Below are 14655 nucleotides of genomic sequence, written 5' to 3' on the forward strand. Positions count from 1 at the left end.
AGAAGAGAAAGAAAAGGACAGTGATCAGTGCCTTGATGCTGCTAGCCATTGTATATTATAGAGAGAGTTATGAGAACTGTAGGATCAGTCCTATTCTAATATTCCTTTCTTGATGATTGTATCAATGTAACGGACCATATGCTCTTTTATAGCCGTTTATGATCGGACCCAGTTTGCCCACCATATTGACAAATACCCAGGATAGGTTGGCGGTCCAAATGGGCTAAGCTAATTTGGTTCGTTCTATTGAATAGTCAACTTAGAACTTTGAATTGAATCGATCGAGTGGCTCTGAATCGGGTCAAGCTGACGTCTAATACGGAACGTGAACCACCCTCAGGTTTGGATTTTGAATTGGACAATTAGATGATGAGTTGATGACTTTGTCCAGATTTATGCGATTGTTATAAAAGAAGAGGGTACTGTGAAGAGCGATTCATATAAAGTAATGTGGCCACTGTAAATTACGGCAAAAAAAAAAAAAAGTAGGATTTAGCTTTCAGCATTTTGTGTCTTCCCATGCATTTCATGAAATATACTATCAAAAAGCTTTGCATGATCCGTCTCGAGAATATATAGAACTATGACATAGTTTGCTCGGCCCCTTCTCCAAGAGGTACCCCAGTCACCTCTCTCTCTCTTCAGAGGATGAATAGTGATTTCTCACTTATTATCAAGTCACCTTTCTCTGTAGATTCAGTAGGAAAACTTAGTCATAGAAGATAAAAATTGTCAATCTCGCTGAGACAATTCATTGCTTTAAATTTCTCGGCCCCATTCGAATAGACATTCTATGTATTTCAATCTCAAACAGAAAAAAGTAAAGAAGACGGGACAGACCAAGAAGACCTCTGAAGTCTTCCCTATGTTATAAAGTTGGGATAAGTAGTAGCTTCACCTGCAGTGCAGCGTAACAACCTTAGCCCACTTTGAGTTGAGGTTGAAACTTGAGAGTAATCATGGGTTCTTTCGAAATAATCTCCATTTTCCTTATTGTCCTACTTTTCCCATCATTTCACCCCAAAGGTGGAGCTTCAGCTTCTGCTGAAGAGGCTGCTGCACTTCTGAAATGGAAAGCCAGATTTCAGAACCAGAACAATGGCTTGCTAACCTCATGGAACCTTCAATCCATGAATGCTAGCAACTCTTCCAACCTTCCATGCACTTGGGCTGGTATTTCTTGCATTAATGGAAGTGTTAACAGGTTGAATCTCTCAGCATGGGGTATTAAAGGTAGCCTTTATGACTTCCCTCTTTTGTCCCTCCCAAATCTTGAATATCTTGATCTCAGCCTGAACCAGTTCTTTGGCAGCATACCTCGTCAAATAGGTAACCTGTCGAAGCTCATTTATCTTGATTTCTCAGTTAATGAGCTGTCACAAGAAATCCCACCTGAAATTTGCAACCTAAGAAACATGGTTCGCCGTCGCGGGTTGCGGTCACGTCGCGGTCTCGATTGTTCCACATCCGTCGCAGCATATCAGTTAAATATCGGGTGATACGCACATTATAGTATATAAAATTTTTTTAAAAATCTGAAAAATTTACTAAAAATAGAAAATATCATTAAAAACACAATTATCAAATTAAATTTACTAAATACCTACATTATCATATATAGTTACTGATTATTAAATAAAATAATACTGTCATTACCATAAGGGTCTATAGCATTAGTAATAAATGATTTTAGAATCAAATGTACATTCTCATTCTATTTTATATGAGATAAATAATTATATATAAGAATAAAATTATCATATCTTACATAATACAATACAAATCTCTATACACAAAGAAAATAACGGTATTTATTTAATACAATAAAGAAACAAATACTTATCAAACAATATCATGAAATGCAAAGATATAAAGAAACAAGCATTTTCACTTAATTACTTGGGCCAAACTTGAACTTTAGGTGCTTCCAATTTTTCCCTGATCCGGTACAAAAGCCCCAGCTTCTCTTAGCATAATAAAGCATGATACGTTAATTGCATGTTGCTTCCAAGACAAAACATGCAACAACAGCTTTTTTGCACTATCCAATTGTCCTTTTTTCAAATCTTTCCAGCTTTTCTACAAAGCAGGACCCATAAATGAGAAAGGACAAGAGAGAAAAGACATCCCAAGGAGTAGCAACAGATGATGTAGAATCCAACTCAGCAACGCTGTCTTCCACTTTTTCAGCAGCCAAAGAGAGTATACGCTCATTGCAACTAGTGTTGTTCCTCTCAGATTTGGCCGTCCCTTTCTTCATTTTTTTTCCAATTTCCCTTTCGCCCTTTTTCTCCTCCTTCACGGCCAGACTGAAGACCCCTTCGCCCGGTACAGATGACGAAGAAATTGAAGATCCCTTCAGCTCCAGATGTGATATTCAGCAGTCAACTTCATTCTTTTTTTCACTTTCCCTTTCCCTCTGTTGTCTCCTTCCCTCTCTGCCGTCACCCTCTGGTTTTCTCCTCTCCTTCCTTCATAGCCGGACAATGAAGAAATTGAAGAACCCCTTTAGCTCGCTTCTCCAAATAATCACTCCAGATACTGCTGTGACCCTCGTTCTTTCTTTTCCCTTTTCCTTTCTCTCTGTTTTCTCCTTCCCTCTCTGCAAAAGGCACACAGAAATTGACGGTATGTTTCTCCCCTTATCCTCCTTTTCCCCTAAATCTTGTCTTTGTGGTTGAAAAAGAAAACAAAAAGCATGGGTGGCCGACTCTCTGTGTTCTTGTTGCTGTTTATGATCTGACCGGTTCATATCCGAGTCGAATCCGAGAATTTGGCCGGTATCCTTCTACACCGTTCTAACTCGGTCAATATCAACTGATTCAGAGCGATTCAAATCGGATATGGTATAATCGGCGTTTCGGGTATCGGTATCGGAACGGCAGGGACTGTTCCGGTTATGACTCGGCCGAGTCATCTCGGACTCGGCCGAGTTGGCGAACCATGCTAAGAAACTTGATTCATTTAGCTCTTGTGCGTAATCAACTTTCAGGTCCAATTCCTCCAGAAATAGGAACTATGTATTATATTGTTGACATTTATTTGGAGTTTAACAATTTAACAGGTTCAATTCCAGCCTCTTTTGGTAACCTCAATAGGCTAGTTAACTTATACCTTTTCCAAAATCACCTATCTGGTCTCATTCCTCATGCCATTGGAAACTTGATTTCACTTCAGTCTCTTGACTTGTCTCAAAATTATCTTACCAGTTCAATCCCCGAGTCACTAGGCAATTTAACCAATTTGATTCATTTGTATCTCTTTGATAACCGACTCTCTGGTTCAATTCCAAAGAATTTAGGTGATCTTAAATTCCTTACGCATATGGAATTAGGTGAGAACCAACTTAGTGGTTCCATTCCTGTTTCAATTGGTAACTTGAGTAACTTGGAAAAATTATATCTTCTAAAAAACCAATTTTCTGGTACCATCCCACAAGAGCTTGGAAACCTGAAAAAGTTGTTAGTTTTGGAATTGGATCAAAATCAGTTATCTGGTCCATTGCCAGAACAACTATGTCAAAATGGAACCCTCCAAAACATTACTGTATCTGAGAACATGCTTACAGGTCCAATCCCCGGAAGCTTGAAAAATTGCTCAAGCTTGATTAGGACCCGTTTCAATGGGAACCAATTCCACGGTAACTTGTCAGAAATGTTTGGCATCTATCCCTTTTTGGATTTCATAGACCTCAGCAACAACGAATTCTATGGGGAACTCTCCAGCAGCTGGGGAAAATGCAAAATCTTGAGAACCCTGATGGTTGCAAAGAACAATATCACAGGTGGTATACCTCCAGAACTTGGAAATTTAACTCAACTACATACACTTGATCTTTCTTCAAGCTTTTTATCTGGGGAGATACCAAGGGCAGTGGGGAAGTTGGCCTCTATGCTCGAACTAGATTTACATGACAACCAACTCACTGGCAGTATACCTCAGGAATTGGGAGCACTGACAGGACTTCTTTATCTAGACCTGTCCACAAACTCCTTCAATGGATCTTTTCCAGAACATTTGGGAGATTTGAGGAACGTGTTTCACATGAACTTGAGCAACAACGTATTAAGCCAAAAGATTGCATTCCAGATTGGGAAGTTGACCCAACTTTCTGAATTGGATTTGAGTCGAAATTTCTTCACAGGAGAGATACCATCTGAGTTCCAAAGTTTGCAGAGCCTAGGAACATTGGATCTCTCACACAATAACCTCTCTGGTTTAATCCCAAAGGCTTTAACCAAATTGCCGGGTTCATTGCGCATCAATATTTCATTCAATAATTTAGAGGGTCCAATTCCGAGTGGTGGAGCCTTTGTGAATTTAACCATAGAGGAAGTACAAGGAAATAAAGGTTTGTGCGGGAATATTTCAGGGTTACGGGCTTGTGAAAGTTCCCCGTTGATTAAAAAGCATGTCAAGAATAAGGGGAAGAAAAAACTTGTTCTCACAATTTTAAGTCCTCTTCTGGGATCATTCGTACTTCTTTGTGCATTCTTGGGTGGTCTCAGATTGCATGAGCAATGGAGAAAAAGTTCAGGAACGGAAGATATCGATATGAACAAAGTAAATTTATTTTCCATATGTACTTATGATGGCAAAGCAGTGTATAAGGAAATAGTAATGGCTACAGAAGAGTTCAGTGACATATTTTGCATTGGTAAAGGAGGTTATGGAAGTATTTACAAAGCACAGCTTCCATCAGGCGATGTAGTAGCTGTAAAGAGGCTTCACAACATGCCTGAGATGGCAAGTCATAAAAATTTGTTGAATGAGATAAGGGCCTTGACAGAAATCAAGCATCGAAACATTGTGAAACTCTTTGGGTTCTGCTCAAATTCTCAGCATTCATTTTTGGTATATGAGTACCTTGAAAGAGGGAGCTTGGCCAAAATCTTTAGCATAGAAGAAGAAGCTAAGGAACTAGACTGGCGAAAGAGATTAAAAATCATCAAAGGTATTGCTCATGCTTTATCTTACATGCATCATGATTGTTCACCAGCCATTGTACAACGGGACATATCAAGCAACAACATTTTGCTTGATCCAGAATATGAGGCTCACATTTCAGATTTTGGCACTTCTAAGTTTCTGAAAAATGATTCATCTAATTGGAGTTCTCTTGCAGGCACATATGGGTATGTTGCACCAGGTAATAAAGGTTTTTTCTTTCATCAATTTGCTAACTACTAAATTCAAGTATCATCACATGTTATCACAACATGATTTTCCAAAATTTCTTGCAGAATATGCCTACACAATGAAAGTAACTGAAAAGTGTGACGTTTATAGCTTTGGGGTCCTGACAATGGAAGTGATGAAAGGAAAGCATCCCGGTGACTTGATTGCTTATCTAATGTCTTCAAGCCCTGAAGAGATAGAACTGAAAGACTTGCTCGATCGAAGACTTCTGTATCCCAATGAAGAAATTGAAAACATTCTGGCATTCGTTCTTAAACTAGCAAGAGCATGTCTACATGTTGATCCACAGTCTAGGCCAACGATGCTCTTTATTTCCAGGTTGTTATCAACTGGTGCATCGTCTGTGTAACATCTTGTGAGTAATCGTGGCCATATAAATCTTTTTGCCCCCTTTTTGTTTTGTTTTGTTAAGTAAATAGATATAACAGATATGCAGAATCTGATAACTTTTTTTTTTTTTTTTGGTTTGGTGCCTAGATTGCCTCCTGTCAGCTGCTGTGTCTCACAATTTTTCGTTTTCTTACATAGCACTATCAAGCAACAGCACAAGATGACATGATGATGAATATGGCAGAGTTTTTAGCGGCACGAGATTCTGCGGAAAAAAAAAAAAAGTGTCGTGGCTGCTGGCTATGTATTTATATAGAGGTGTAGTACAATGGGCTACTGCCAGTATAGAAGTCTTGAAATGTTCAGAGTTTGTAGTTATTGTAAAAATACTCTATTCATAGCTAGTAATTCAGTGGGTGAATTGATACGAAAAAAATATAAAAACAGTATGATGAACAAGTAGAAACTTTGGGAATGTGTAGGATCTTCTTTCATTATCCCATTCAAAACCAAACTTCATAGTTCAACTAGTCAATAAAGAAGACTTTTTCTCCAAGTAATCACCTATTTTTGTCCGCTAATTGATTACTACTTATTTATAGCAACTATTGACAAAAAGAATTTATTTAAGGGGGCTGATATATATCACCAAAATTTTGTCACCATTTATCACCATATCTTAAACATGAGCAAAGCCATGGCTTCCCATTTCCTATATGCCCTTTTGTACTATTTAAGTTTATGTTTGAACAATATCTGTGACTAAGATGCATTTTGTACTATTTAGCTAATTACTTTAAACATTTTGATCGTGTATACAAGTTCGGAGAGATATTCTGGTCCTGGTACCATATCCTTCGTTAGATATAAGCTCTCAGGGGAGTATATTTATAAATATCAACCAACAGTATGGTTATGTTAAACCAATGATATTATTCTAAAGGGAAAGCGACAATATGACTTAGCGACAAAAATAAATTCAAAGACAAGCCCACGTTCTTGATTTTAGAAATTTCATGTTTGTATCTGATTAAAGACTGTTTGATATTGATAGAGGACAAAATGTGGAAAGGAGATAAGGAGATGAAGAATTGGCAATGCGGATGGAAATGTTGGGGAAGGGTAAATATCAACAAAGACTAGGGAGGGTTAGTTCAATTTATAACATATTTTAATGTGGCGAAAACTACTGCTAAATGGATTTATTTAAAAAGAAATAATACTTCGACATCAAGGAAATGGGAATTTCAAAATCTTGGGGCTACCACACCCATTTCCCATGGGCTAAAGTTCTTGGCAATTATGAGAGCAATGGCATTATGCAAATGATGGCCCTAAAAATTTATTATATTTTTGTTTGTTACTGTCTTAATGCCTGCAATTATTGTTTTAGTTCTTACATCTAAGTATATATAATTTAAATTGGTTCAATTGTTAAGAATAGATCATTTTCTCACAAAAAATTGTGTATTTGAATCCTGTTACGAATTTGAAAACTAAATTAGTGGATAACTTATATGAACCTCTGTAAACAACGACTTATGATCTAGAAAATATACCGTGACTGGTGGCAATACGTCCTTGTAACTTAAAGACTTGGGTAGCTGCACATCATCATCAGGACCAAGTCTTTTAGACCTTTGCCAATACAATGCCTAACATTTTAACTTTATAAAAATCAACCACGAGTATCTTGACGGTTGGACCTTCGGGCACAAGGGCCCAGAATTAAACTTGTTTGAAACCAAACACAACTAATTTGATCTTGACGGTTGGACCTTTAAAGACTGGCAACATATCCTTATTCCTTAAAGAGTAGGTAGGGAACACATCATTTTTTCTTAAAAAAATAGGGATAGGCAATATATATCTTGACTTGGAAGTCCTTTAGACCTTTGTCAAGAAGAATTAAGGGTGAGAATGATACCATTCTTGAAGGTTGATGGGCGGGATTGGTCTAAAAATAATGTAAGACTCAGTCATTTTTATGTATGTTAACTTTAGATCGTGTTCGAATAAAAGACTTACAATTGATTTGAAATGAACAAAACTGTACAACAACTATTCGATTGCAACCATTTGTGCCCCTATTCTCTTTTACTCATTTTTTTGGATGACTATATAATTTTCTATACGTAAATTATAGTAAATCGAATGTTGTTTATCATTTAGTACTCTTTTATGACTGTGATAAAGCGGGATATAATTTCTTTATTTATTTTCAGTTGATTTTACAAGCAATTGTACGTCGGGTCACGTTTAAGATTTTGGCACTCCTTAGTTTTAGTCTTTGATCTTCTGTCATTATCCCCTTAAAGACTTTTCCTCCAACTAATGTCTTTTTAGCGTCCACTAATTGATTACTACTTTGTAAAGAATTGAAAAAGTCTAAGTAAACTCCTCGATTAGATGATATATGTATCAGCGCTCTTAAATAAAAAAAGACTTTTTTTATTGTATCCCAAAAGACTTTCTTTAGTCAAGATGATAAATATATTCGTGCTCTTAAATAAATTCTTTTCGTTAACAACTGCTTTCAAAATGTAGTAATTAATTAGTAGAGAATTACTTGGGGGAAAAGACTTGGACAGCCAACCTCATCTTGACTGAAAAGTCTTTTGGACCTTTGCCATTAAGGCCCAACATTAAGTATGTTTAAAATCAACCATGCCTATGGGACTTTTACTAACAACTGCCCACCACTAAATTTGTTTGAAAACATCAGCTGTTTCCATCCAAAATTTCTTCAAGTTGATCCTATATGTCGGACCTTCGCACACAAGGACCCAATGTTATAATAGCATGAAGCCGAGAGCTACTGGATTGATCTTGACCGTTGGCCGGACCTTTACGAACAAGCGGCCAACATCAAATTTATTTGAAAATATATATTGACTGTGAAAGTCTGTTGGGTCTTTGACAGTAAACGTTAGCATCAAATTAAATTTGTAGAAAAACAGGACTACCATCTTCTAAAAAATCATATTTAATCATATTTATTAAACTTTGGATGGTTCACTGCTTCAACCAATGGCCCAATAAAAGAATATTTATAAATACTTGGTAATATATAAAATTTATAAATAAAGTTTATTTAAAATATCTTAAAACATTTGTTTCCTTGTATATAAGAAAAAAATTATTTTAAATACAAAAGACAATTAATTATTATGGAAAATTACATTTAAATATTAATTGAACTTACAAATAGTCTAAGATATCATGATGCAGTATAAAGATTTGACATCCTACTATATAGGCATCTAGAATGAATGTGGAAAGAACTTTTCCTATGTTTTTATGAGGAATGAGATTTCAGGAAAAGGTTTGAATGAGTATTCTAAAGGCAAACGAGAACTTAGTGTCTACTAATTGATTATTAATTTTTGAAAGACTTTTAAGTTTAAGTAAACTTCTCGATTAAAATGCCAAGATGATATATATCAGTTCTGTAAAATGAAAAAGACTTTTTTACTCTATTCCAAAAGACTTTTTTAGTCAAGATGATACATCAACGCTCTCAAAAATAAACTCATTTCATCAACCTCAACAATTGCTTTCAAAAGTAGTAATCAATTAGTGGAATTACTTCAAGGAAAAGACTCGGGTAGCCATCATCGCTCTTAAACGAATTTCTTTTTGTCAACAATAGCTTCCAAAATGTAGTAGTCAATTAGTGGAATTTAAAAAATTTGGAATGAGTATCCTAGAGAGTAGAGATAAAGGGCTTTCTCGCTTAAATGAGCCATATTAAACACTAAAATGAAATAGATAAATTGGAAATGCCTTTCCTATTCAAGCCATTCAGTAGGGAGAACTGGTCATAGAAGACAAAAAATGGTCAATTTCATTGAACATTTCAATATTGCATTAAATTTCTTGGCCCATTGGAATAGACATCTTATATGTTTCACTCTCAAAAAATAAAAATGAAGAAGAAAGGGAAGGAGAGAGGGACCAAAGCAGAATACTTCCGAAGTCTTCCCTGTATTGTAAAGTTGGGATAAGTACTAGTTTCGTTTGTGGTACAAAGTAACGATCTTTGGCAACTCGATTTGAACTTAAGTGTAATTGTGGGTTCTTTCCAAATAATTTCCATATTCAATTTCGTCCTACTTTTTCCATCATTCTGGAAGACTTATAAAAGTTATTACCATTTGATTCAAGTGATGATCCCGAGTCAACCACAACGTATTGATGGGAGTTCAGGAAGGGGAAAGGAGAGAAGAAGGGGAAGTTTTGGGCAAAACTTAGATATCTACAAGACTAGGGAGGCCAAGTTTAATTTAAACATTTGCAGCCCTTTAACTAACAGGAAAAGAGAAGGGTATATTAACCTGAAGCAGACAATACTGGAATTCAAACGGACAGAAATAGAAGTTTAGATTCCGATATCAATTAAATTCTGTTTTGAGCCAGTACTACGGCCAACTAATTCTGCCCATAGAATTGGTAGAAAATTACTCCTTTGCATTTCTACTTTCCTTTTTTAACACATTGAGTTCATCCGACTGTGTTTTAAGTTTACAAAATATTTGGGAGTAATTTTTTTTTTTTTTTTTGGCTGGTGTAGGGCTGCAAACAAATTGATTCGAGTCAAGTTTTGATTTAATTGAATTGAGTTTGGACTAAAATCTCCTCCATTTTTTACCTAACACTTGCTTTATACAATCCTGTCCCATCCAATATTATCAAACTCAGTACTATGAAAAACCTATTACTTCACCCTTTGCATTTTTCACACCAAAAGATAGGGACTCTGTAATCTTATTAAATTGAATAATTAGATGAAAAGGAAAGAGAAAGTACAACGTAAAGAGTCAAGCAAGATGTGCAAAAAATGTTATTTCACTTTTACAAAAGCGGAGGTGATCTTCAGATTTCAATCATGCGACAACAAATTACAAGGATAGCTTCAGTAACCGGAAAGGGAAAACACACACACACACACATGAAATGCTGAATAACTTACACTTCTGAAGAAACTTACAAGGAGATTTGAGCTTACACCTGAAGTATAGAGCATGCTGTCTGAATAACAGTAAGAACTAGCAGTATACAGGCAGCAATAAAAGAGATGATAGCCCATGGACTCTGAAAATAATCACGGCGTAGGCTTGCAATCCACTCGGTTAACTTTGTCACCAACTTGTGCAGCCAGTCTCTGCTGTATTCATTCAGTTGATTGCAGAGGTTAGCAAAATAAAACTCCTTTGGATCCGTTACAATCTCTTTGTAGAGATTGTTGAAAACATCTGCCACCTGTTCACTGCTTCCAAGTTCATTCACAATGATTTTATGTTCAATGAGTAGATCAACATCCTTGGGGGTGTCTATCAAGTTATCCATCAGAATAACATAGCTTGTTATGTCCTTGGAATTATAGCCACACTGTTCAAAGGCTATCAGATTCCGGTAAAAAGTCTCTGTGAAATCATTTACGGTGAGCTGTGGAATTACTAACTCCCCTTTCTCAAAGCGTACATCAAATAAACATTTTTCTGCTCCATGACTGAACTTTACTCCCGCTGCCCGCAACTTAGTTGCAGTAGCACATTTGCCAAATTCCACTTTCTTTCCTTCTTCTGGTTCAGCTCTTGGATGTGATGGCCTATGAAGCACTGCTAGGAACTCAACCAGATGCCTTGCACGAGGAAATGAATGGGTCGTACTCGGCTCTAGTTTCCTGGTGTTCCCTACATTCTTTAAGTACTCAAAAGCTAGTTTATCGAAAGATGGCGGCTCGTCAGTCTCATTATCCAAAAACTTGCTCAGTTTTCGGGAAACAAAACCATTATACATTGTAGCAATGAACCTCATAGGAAGTTGGTTTTCTAAAAGCAGCAAATCGTGCACTATATCACTTGACACCCAACGATTTTCAAATATCGTATCACCCATCTCTCTCATTTCAGGAAAGTAGTTCTTTAAGAAGAGCTCAATGATAAAAATACCATCAAACAAAATCACTTCTGATAATTTCGAGAGATCTCGGATGTAGGTATCTTCATAACAACCACATACATTCTTCTCCTGACTATGGGCATATTCTGCCAAAAGTTCTAGTGGAATTTTAAAAGTGTGCAGGAAATTGTTTAGATACTTTAATTTGTATTCTTCCATGGCTTTCAACTGGGCATCACCATGGTGAAGGGGACCAATCGAGACTAACCGAGGCGTATAGGCTTCTTCATTTTTCCTCCTGTGTTTCTCAGGAACTCTATAGATACAAACTGTACCATAATTAAGAGGATCTGAAGCTAGCATGGATAACTTATCGTTGATCAAGGATGCTAAATGTATTGCGCTTGCAGAGTAGTGTGTGTACCTTGGTAATTCTACTTGCCCAGGGGGGATAGGCTTGGAAGTATTGACACTGATTTTGACCTCACTTCCAGGATCAACAACAATTACAACTTTTTCTTCAGCTTCCATTCCAGTCAGTTGATGAAACCTGACTTTGTTCTTGACCAGTCCTTTCTCTGTTGACAAGTAGAAGAAAACTCATGTTTGTTGGTTTTGAACTTGGAACCGGCAAGAAGAAATCAAAAGAAAAAGTAAGACAAGTACATAAATATGTTTGTTGAATGCTCAAAGTAAGGCAATAAGGCAAGAAGAAAGTAATGGGGAGCCAATTGTTCTTTTTCAACCAATAAGATTTTCTTTAAACTGGGAGGGAAAATTAAAAAAAAAAAATGATAAACAGCGAAGCTGTCTTTTGTTTTCCGTTTTGACTGCAACAAGAGGTGCGAGCAAAATATTCATCTTGTGCTTTATGTTCTATTATACAGGATAGTGAAATTTTCATTATATAGTACATTAGGAAGAAAATTGGAAGGGTGTAGAACAAGGATCAGAAGGGAATTTTGTGTATTAATGACTGGAGAGACTTCCATTAATGGCAGCAGGCTTAATATAAAGTTCTAAGATAAAACTTTCCTCTATACGAGGCTTTCAGGGATGGTGATGGAAGGAGGTACATGTGTGATTGTCCATGGTAGCATAATTTCCTTAGTAGAAACAAGCAATAACACATTAAAGCCAGAATCAAAGCAGAGTTATGCAATTAATAGAAGTATTTTCTAAATGAACAGAACCAGACGAAACTTAATGGATATATATTTGCATATTACCCTAACTGAAGATAGGAACTGAAAGTCATGTACCCCTGAAGAAAACGGATCCACAAATTATCCATTACTCCCATTGAAATCCATTTCAGCAACTACATAATTACCCCTTTATTTCATCAGTAACAAGTACTAAGACATAAGAGTGAAGGACGAAGAATACCTCAAAAGAGAAAACGGAGCAGATGGTTAAATCTCAAGAATAGGCAAATAGAGCTGATGTGAGAAAGCTGCCACACTTTGACTTTGCACTCTTTAAGTGTGGAATTGGAGTTGGAACTTCTGTCCTGCGACATCCTTGTCGACAATCTACATATCTACACTATTGAAAAACAAGGGAGAGTTGACAAATGAACAGTGCAATCTGGTCTCCTCTGGTTACTCTGCCTTTGTGTCAATTGATTGGTGCTTTTTTGACATTTGAAATGCTTCTTATATGCGTCGTTACTGTGTTTTCCTTCACATTTTCTGTTTTTTCGTTTTTGCCAAGCCTTTATAACCCCCTTTTTTGTTGTGATCTGGTACATGCCCGACTCGATTCACTTTGGACCCGAGCCGACACACCAAATCGGGGGATACGCCATAACCCCTCACGACGCACCCAAGTTAGATAGCGGGGTTTAAGTTTTAGGGAAATATTCGAATCCAGAATCTTATTCAGTTCAAAAATCCACTTTACCACTAGACTATTCCTTGGGGGCAAAACCTTTATAATCTCTCTATCTCTGTCTGGTTGGTCTGGTTCACTCTCTTCCTTTCTTCCTTCCCCTTTTTCACTAAAAATTATAGGGAAATTCCTCTCTCTTGAGCCCATTTGGATTGCATTTTTTGGAGAGTTTTTAGGGAAAAAATCATTGTAGCATTTTTTTTTGATATGATGTATATGAGATAAAAATAATTTAAAATTATAGAAATAAATATTTATGAAAAACACGTAAAAATTTGTTTAAAAAAATTTACAATTCAATCCTGAAAAGAAAAAAAGAAACTCTAAGCAAAGGTTCTGACTATTGAGTATTCAAGAAAGCAAGAAGAACGGGGCCACAAAAAAAAAAACTATAGCAGCAGAATAGGAGTTATACAATAGAACATATATGAGGTTTTAGCTTAATCTTTCAGTCACAACTAGGTAAAGGATACTATTTTCTCCATCCGTCATCCATGAATCTCTTGCCTTTATTTCTCACTCAAAATTACAGAGAGATCCCTCTTTAAAAGTCATCTATTTCTTCTCTTTTGCTGCAAGATGGGAGATCCGGTAAAAAGAAGCATGGAAATAAAAAAATCTAGCTTAGGGGAAATAAAAAAGAAGCATGTGAGATAAAAAGATGATTAAAAAATATATTCATGGAAAACCAAAAAAAAAATTTGGAGGAAAATGCTTTGCAAACAAGACTGCAAGATATGCAACAAGTATGAATGATTTGTTACATTCTCTTTTTCAAGATGAGCATATTTAGAAGAGATTCTTTGGAGTTGTTTTTATTAGTTAAACATTTTTTATGGTTTTCAGTATGTTTAGGTTCTTTATTGTGTTAAGTTAAGAATAATAAAATTATTTTAAAAAATAATGCACTACATGTATGTAGACAACTTGTATGCAAATTGTTGAGATATGTCAATTTTTACAGATTTTTCTAGATTCATTTGGCACTAGAATAATTTAGTTAATTATTAAATAAATTAAGTTGTTAGGATATATTGTTAACAAAAAAGCATGTTGAGTTGTTAACAAATATTTTTGCTAAGATTTAGTTTATATTTTGTTGAGATTTTTTAGGATAATTGTTAGTTAGAAATTAATATTAATTTGTTTAATGTAAACACCACAAATAGTGAGTTGATAAATGAAAAATATAAAGTTACTTTCAACCTTCAATACAAGCCTTTTGTAAGCAGTTTTTTTTTACAACACTAATTAAGATATTGTTTCTTAGTTTATACCTTAAAAAAACCAATAAAGTGATATCAAAGCTTCTTATAAAAGCCTTGTCCA

At 35.8% G+C, this 14655-nt stretch overlaps 3 protein-coding genes across 3 annotated transcripts; 2 read left to right on the top strand and 1 right to left on the bottom strand.

Annotated features, from left to right (window-relative positions):
* The first annotated feature begins 959 nt into the window (after window positions 1-959).
* Window positions 960-1499, top strand: LOC113765982 (MDIS1-interacting receptor like kinase 2-like). The gene has a single exon (XM_027310215.1). The coding sequence runs from the start codon at window positions 960-962 to the stop codon at window positions 1497-1499; it is 540 nt and encodes a 179-aa protein (XP_027166016.1).
* Window positions 1500-2943: 1444 nt separating this feature from the next.
* LOC113765983 (MDIS1-interacting receptor like kinase 2-like) lies at window positions 2944-5769 on the top strand. Its single transcript, XM_027310216.1, has 3 exons — window positions 2944-5149; window positions 5244-5554; window positions 5677-5769. The coding sequence occupies exons 1-2, from the start codon at window positions 2944-2946 to the stop codon at window positions 5546-5548; spliced, it is 2511 nt and encodes an 836-aa protein (XP_027166017.1). The 3' UTR covers window positions 5549-5554; window positions 5677-5769.
* Window positions 5770-10533: 4764 nt separating this feature from the next.
* On the bottom strand, window positions 10534-11964 carry LOC113765984 (UPF0481 protein At3g47200-like). The gene has a single exon (XM_027310217.1). The coding sequence runs from the start codon at window positions 11962-11964 to the stop codon at window positions 10534-10536; it is 1431 nt and encodes a 476-aa protein (XP_027166018.1).
* Window positions 11965-14655: the final 2691 nt, after the last annotated feature.

Source organism: Coffea eugenioides, chromosome 3 (assembly GCF_003713205.1).
Source record: "Coffea eugenioides isolate CCC68of chromosome 3, Ceug_1.0, whole genome shotgun sequence".
Lineage (NCBI taxonomy): Eukaryota > Viridiplantae > Streptophyta > Magnoliopsida > Gentianales > Rubiaceae > Coffea > Coffea eugenioides.

What these genes read in the sequence shown, in the direction of transcription:
- LOC113765982 (XM_027310215.1), top strand. Translation starts at nt 960, where the DNA reads ATGGGTTCTTTCGAAATAATCTCCATTTTCCTTATTGTCCTACTTTTC.
- LOC113765983 (XM_027310216.1), top strand. Translation starts at nt 2,944, where the DNA reads ATGCTAAGAAACTTGATTCATTTAGCTCTTGTGCGTAATCAACTTTCA. An exon ending in ATATGGGTATGTTGCACCAG is followed by an intron (nt 5,150 to 5,243) that starts GTAATAAAGGTT and finishes AATTTCTTGCAG; the next exon opens with AATATGCCTACACAATGAAA.
- LOC113765984 (XM_027310217.1), bottom strand. Translation starts at nt 11,964, where the DNA reads ATGGAAGCTGAAGAAAAAGTTGTAATTGTTGTTGATCCTGGAAGTGAG.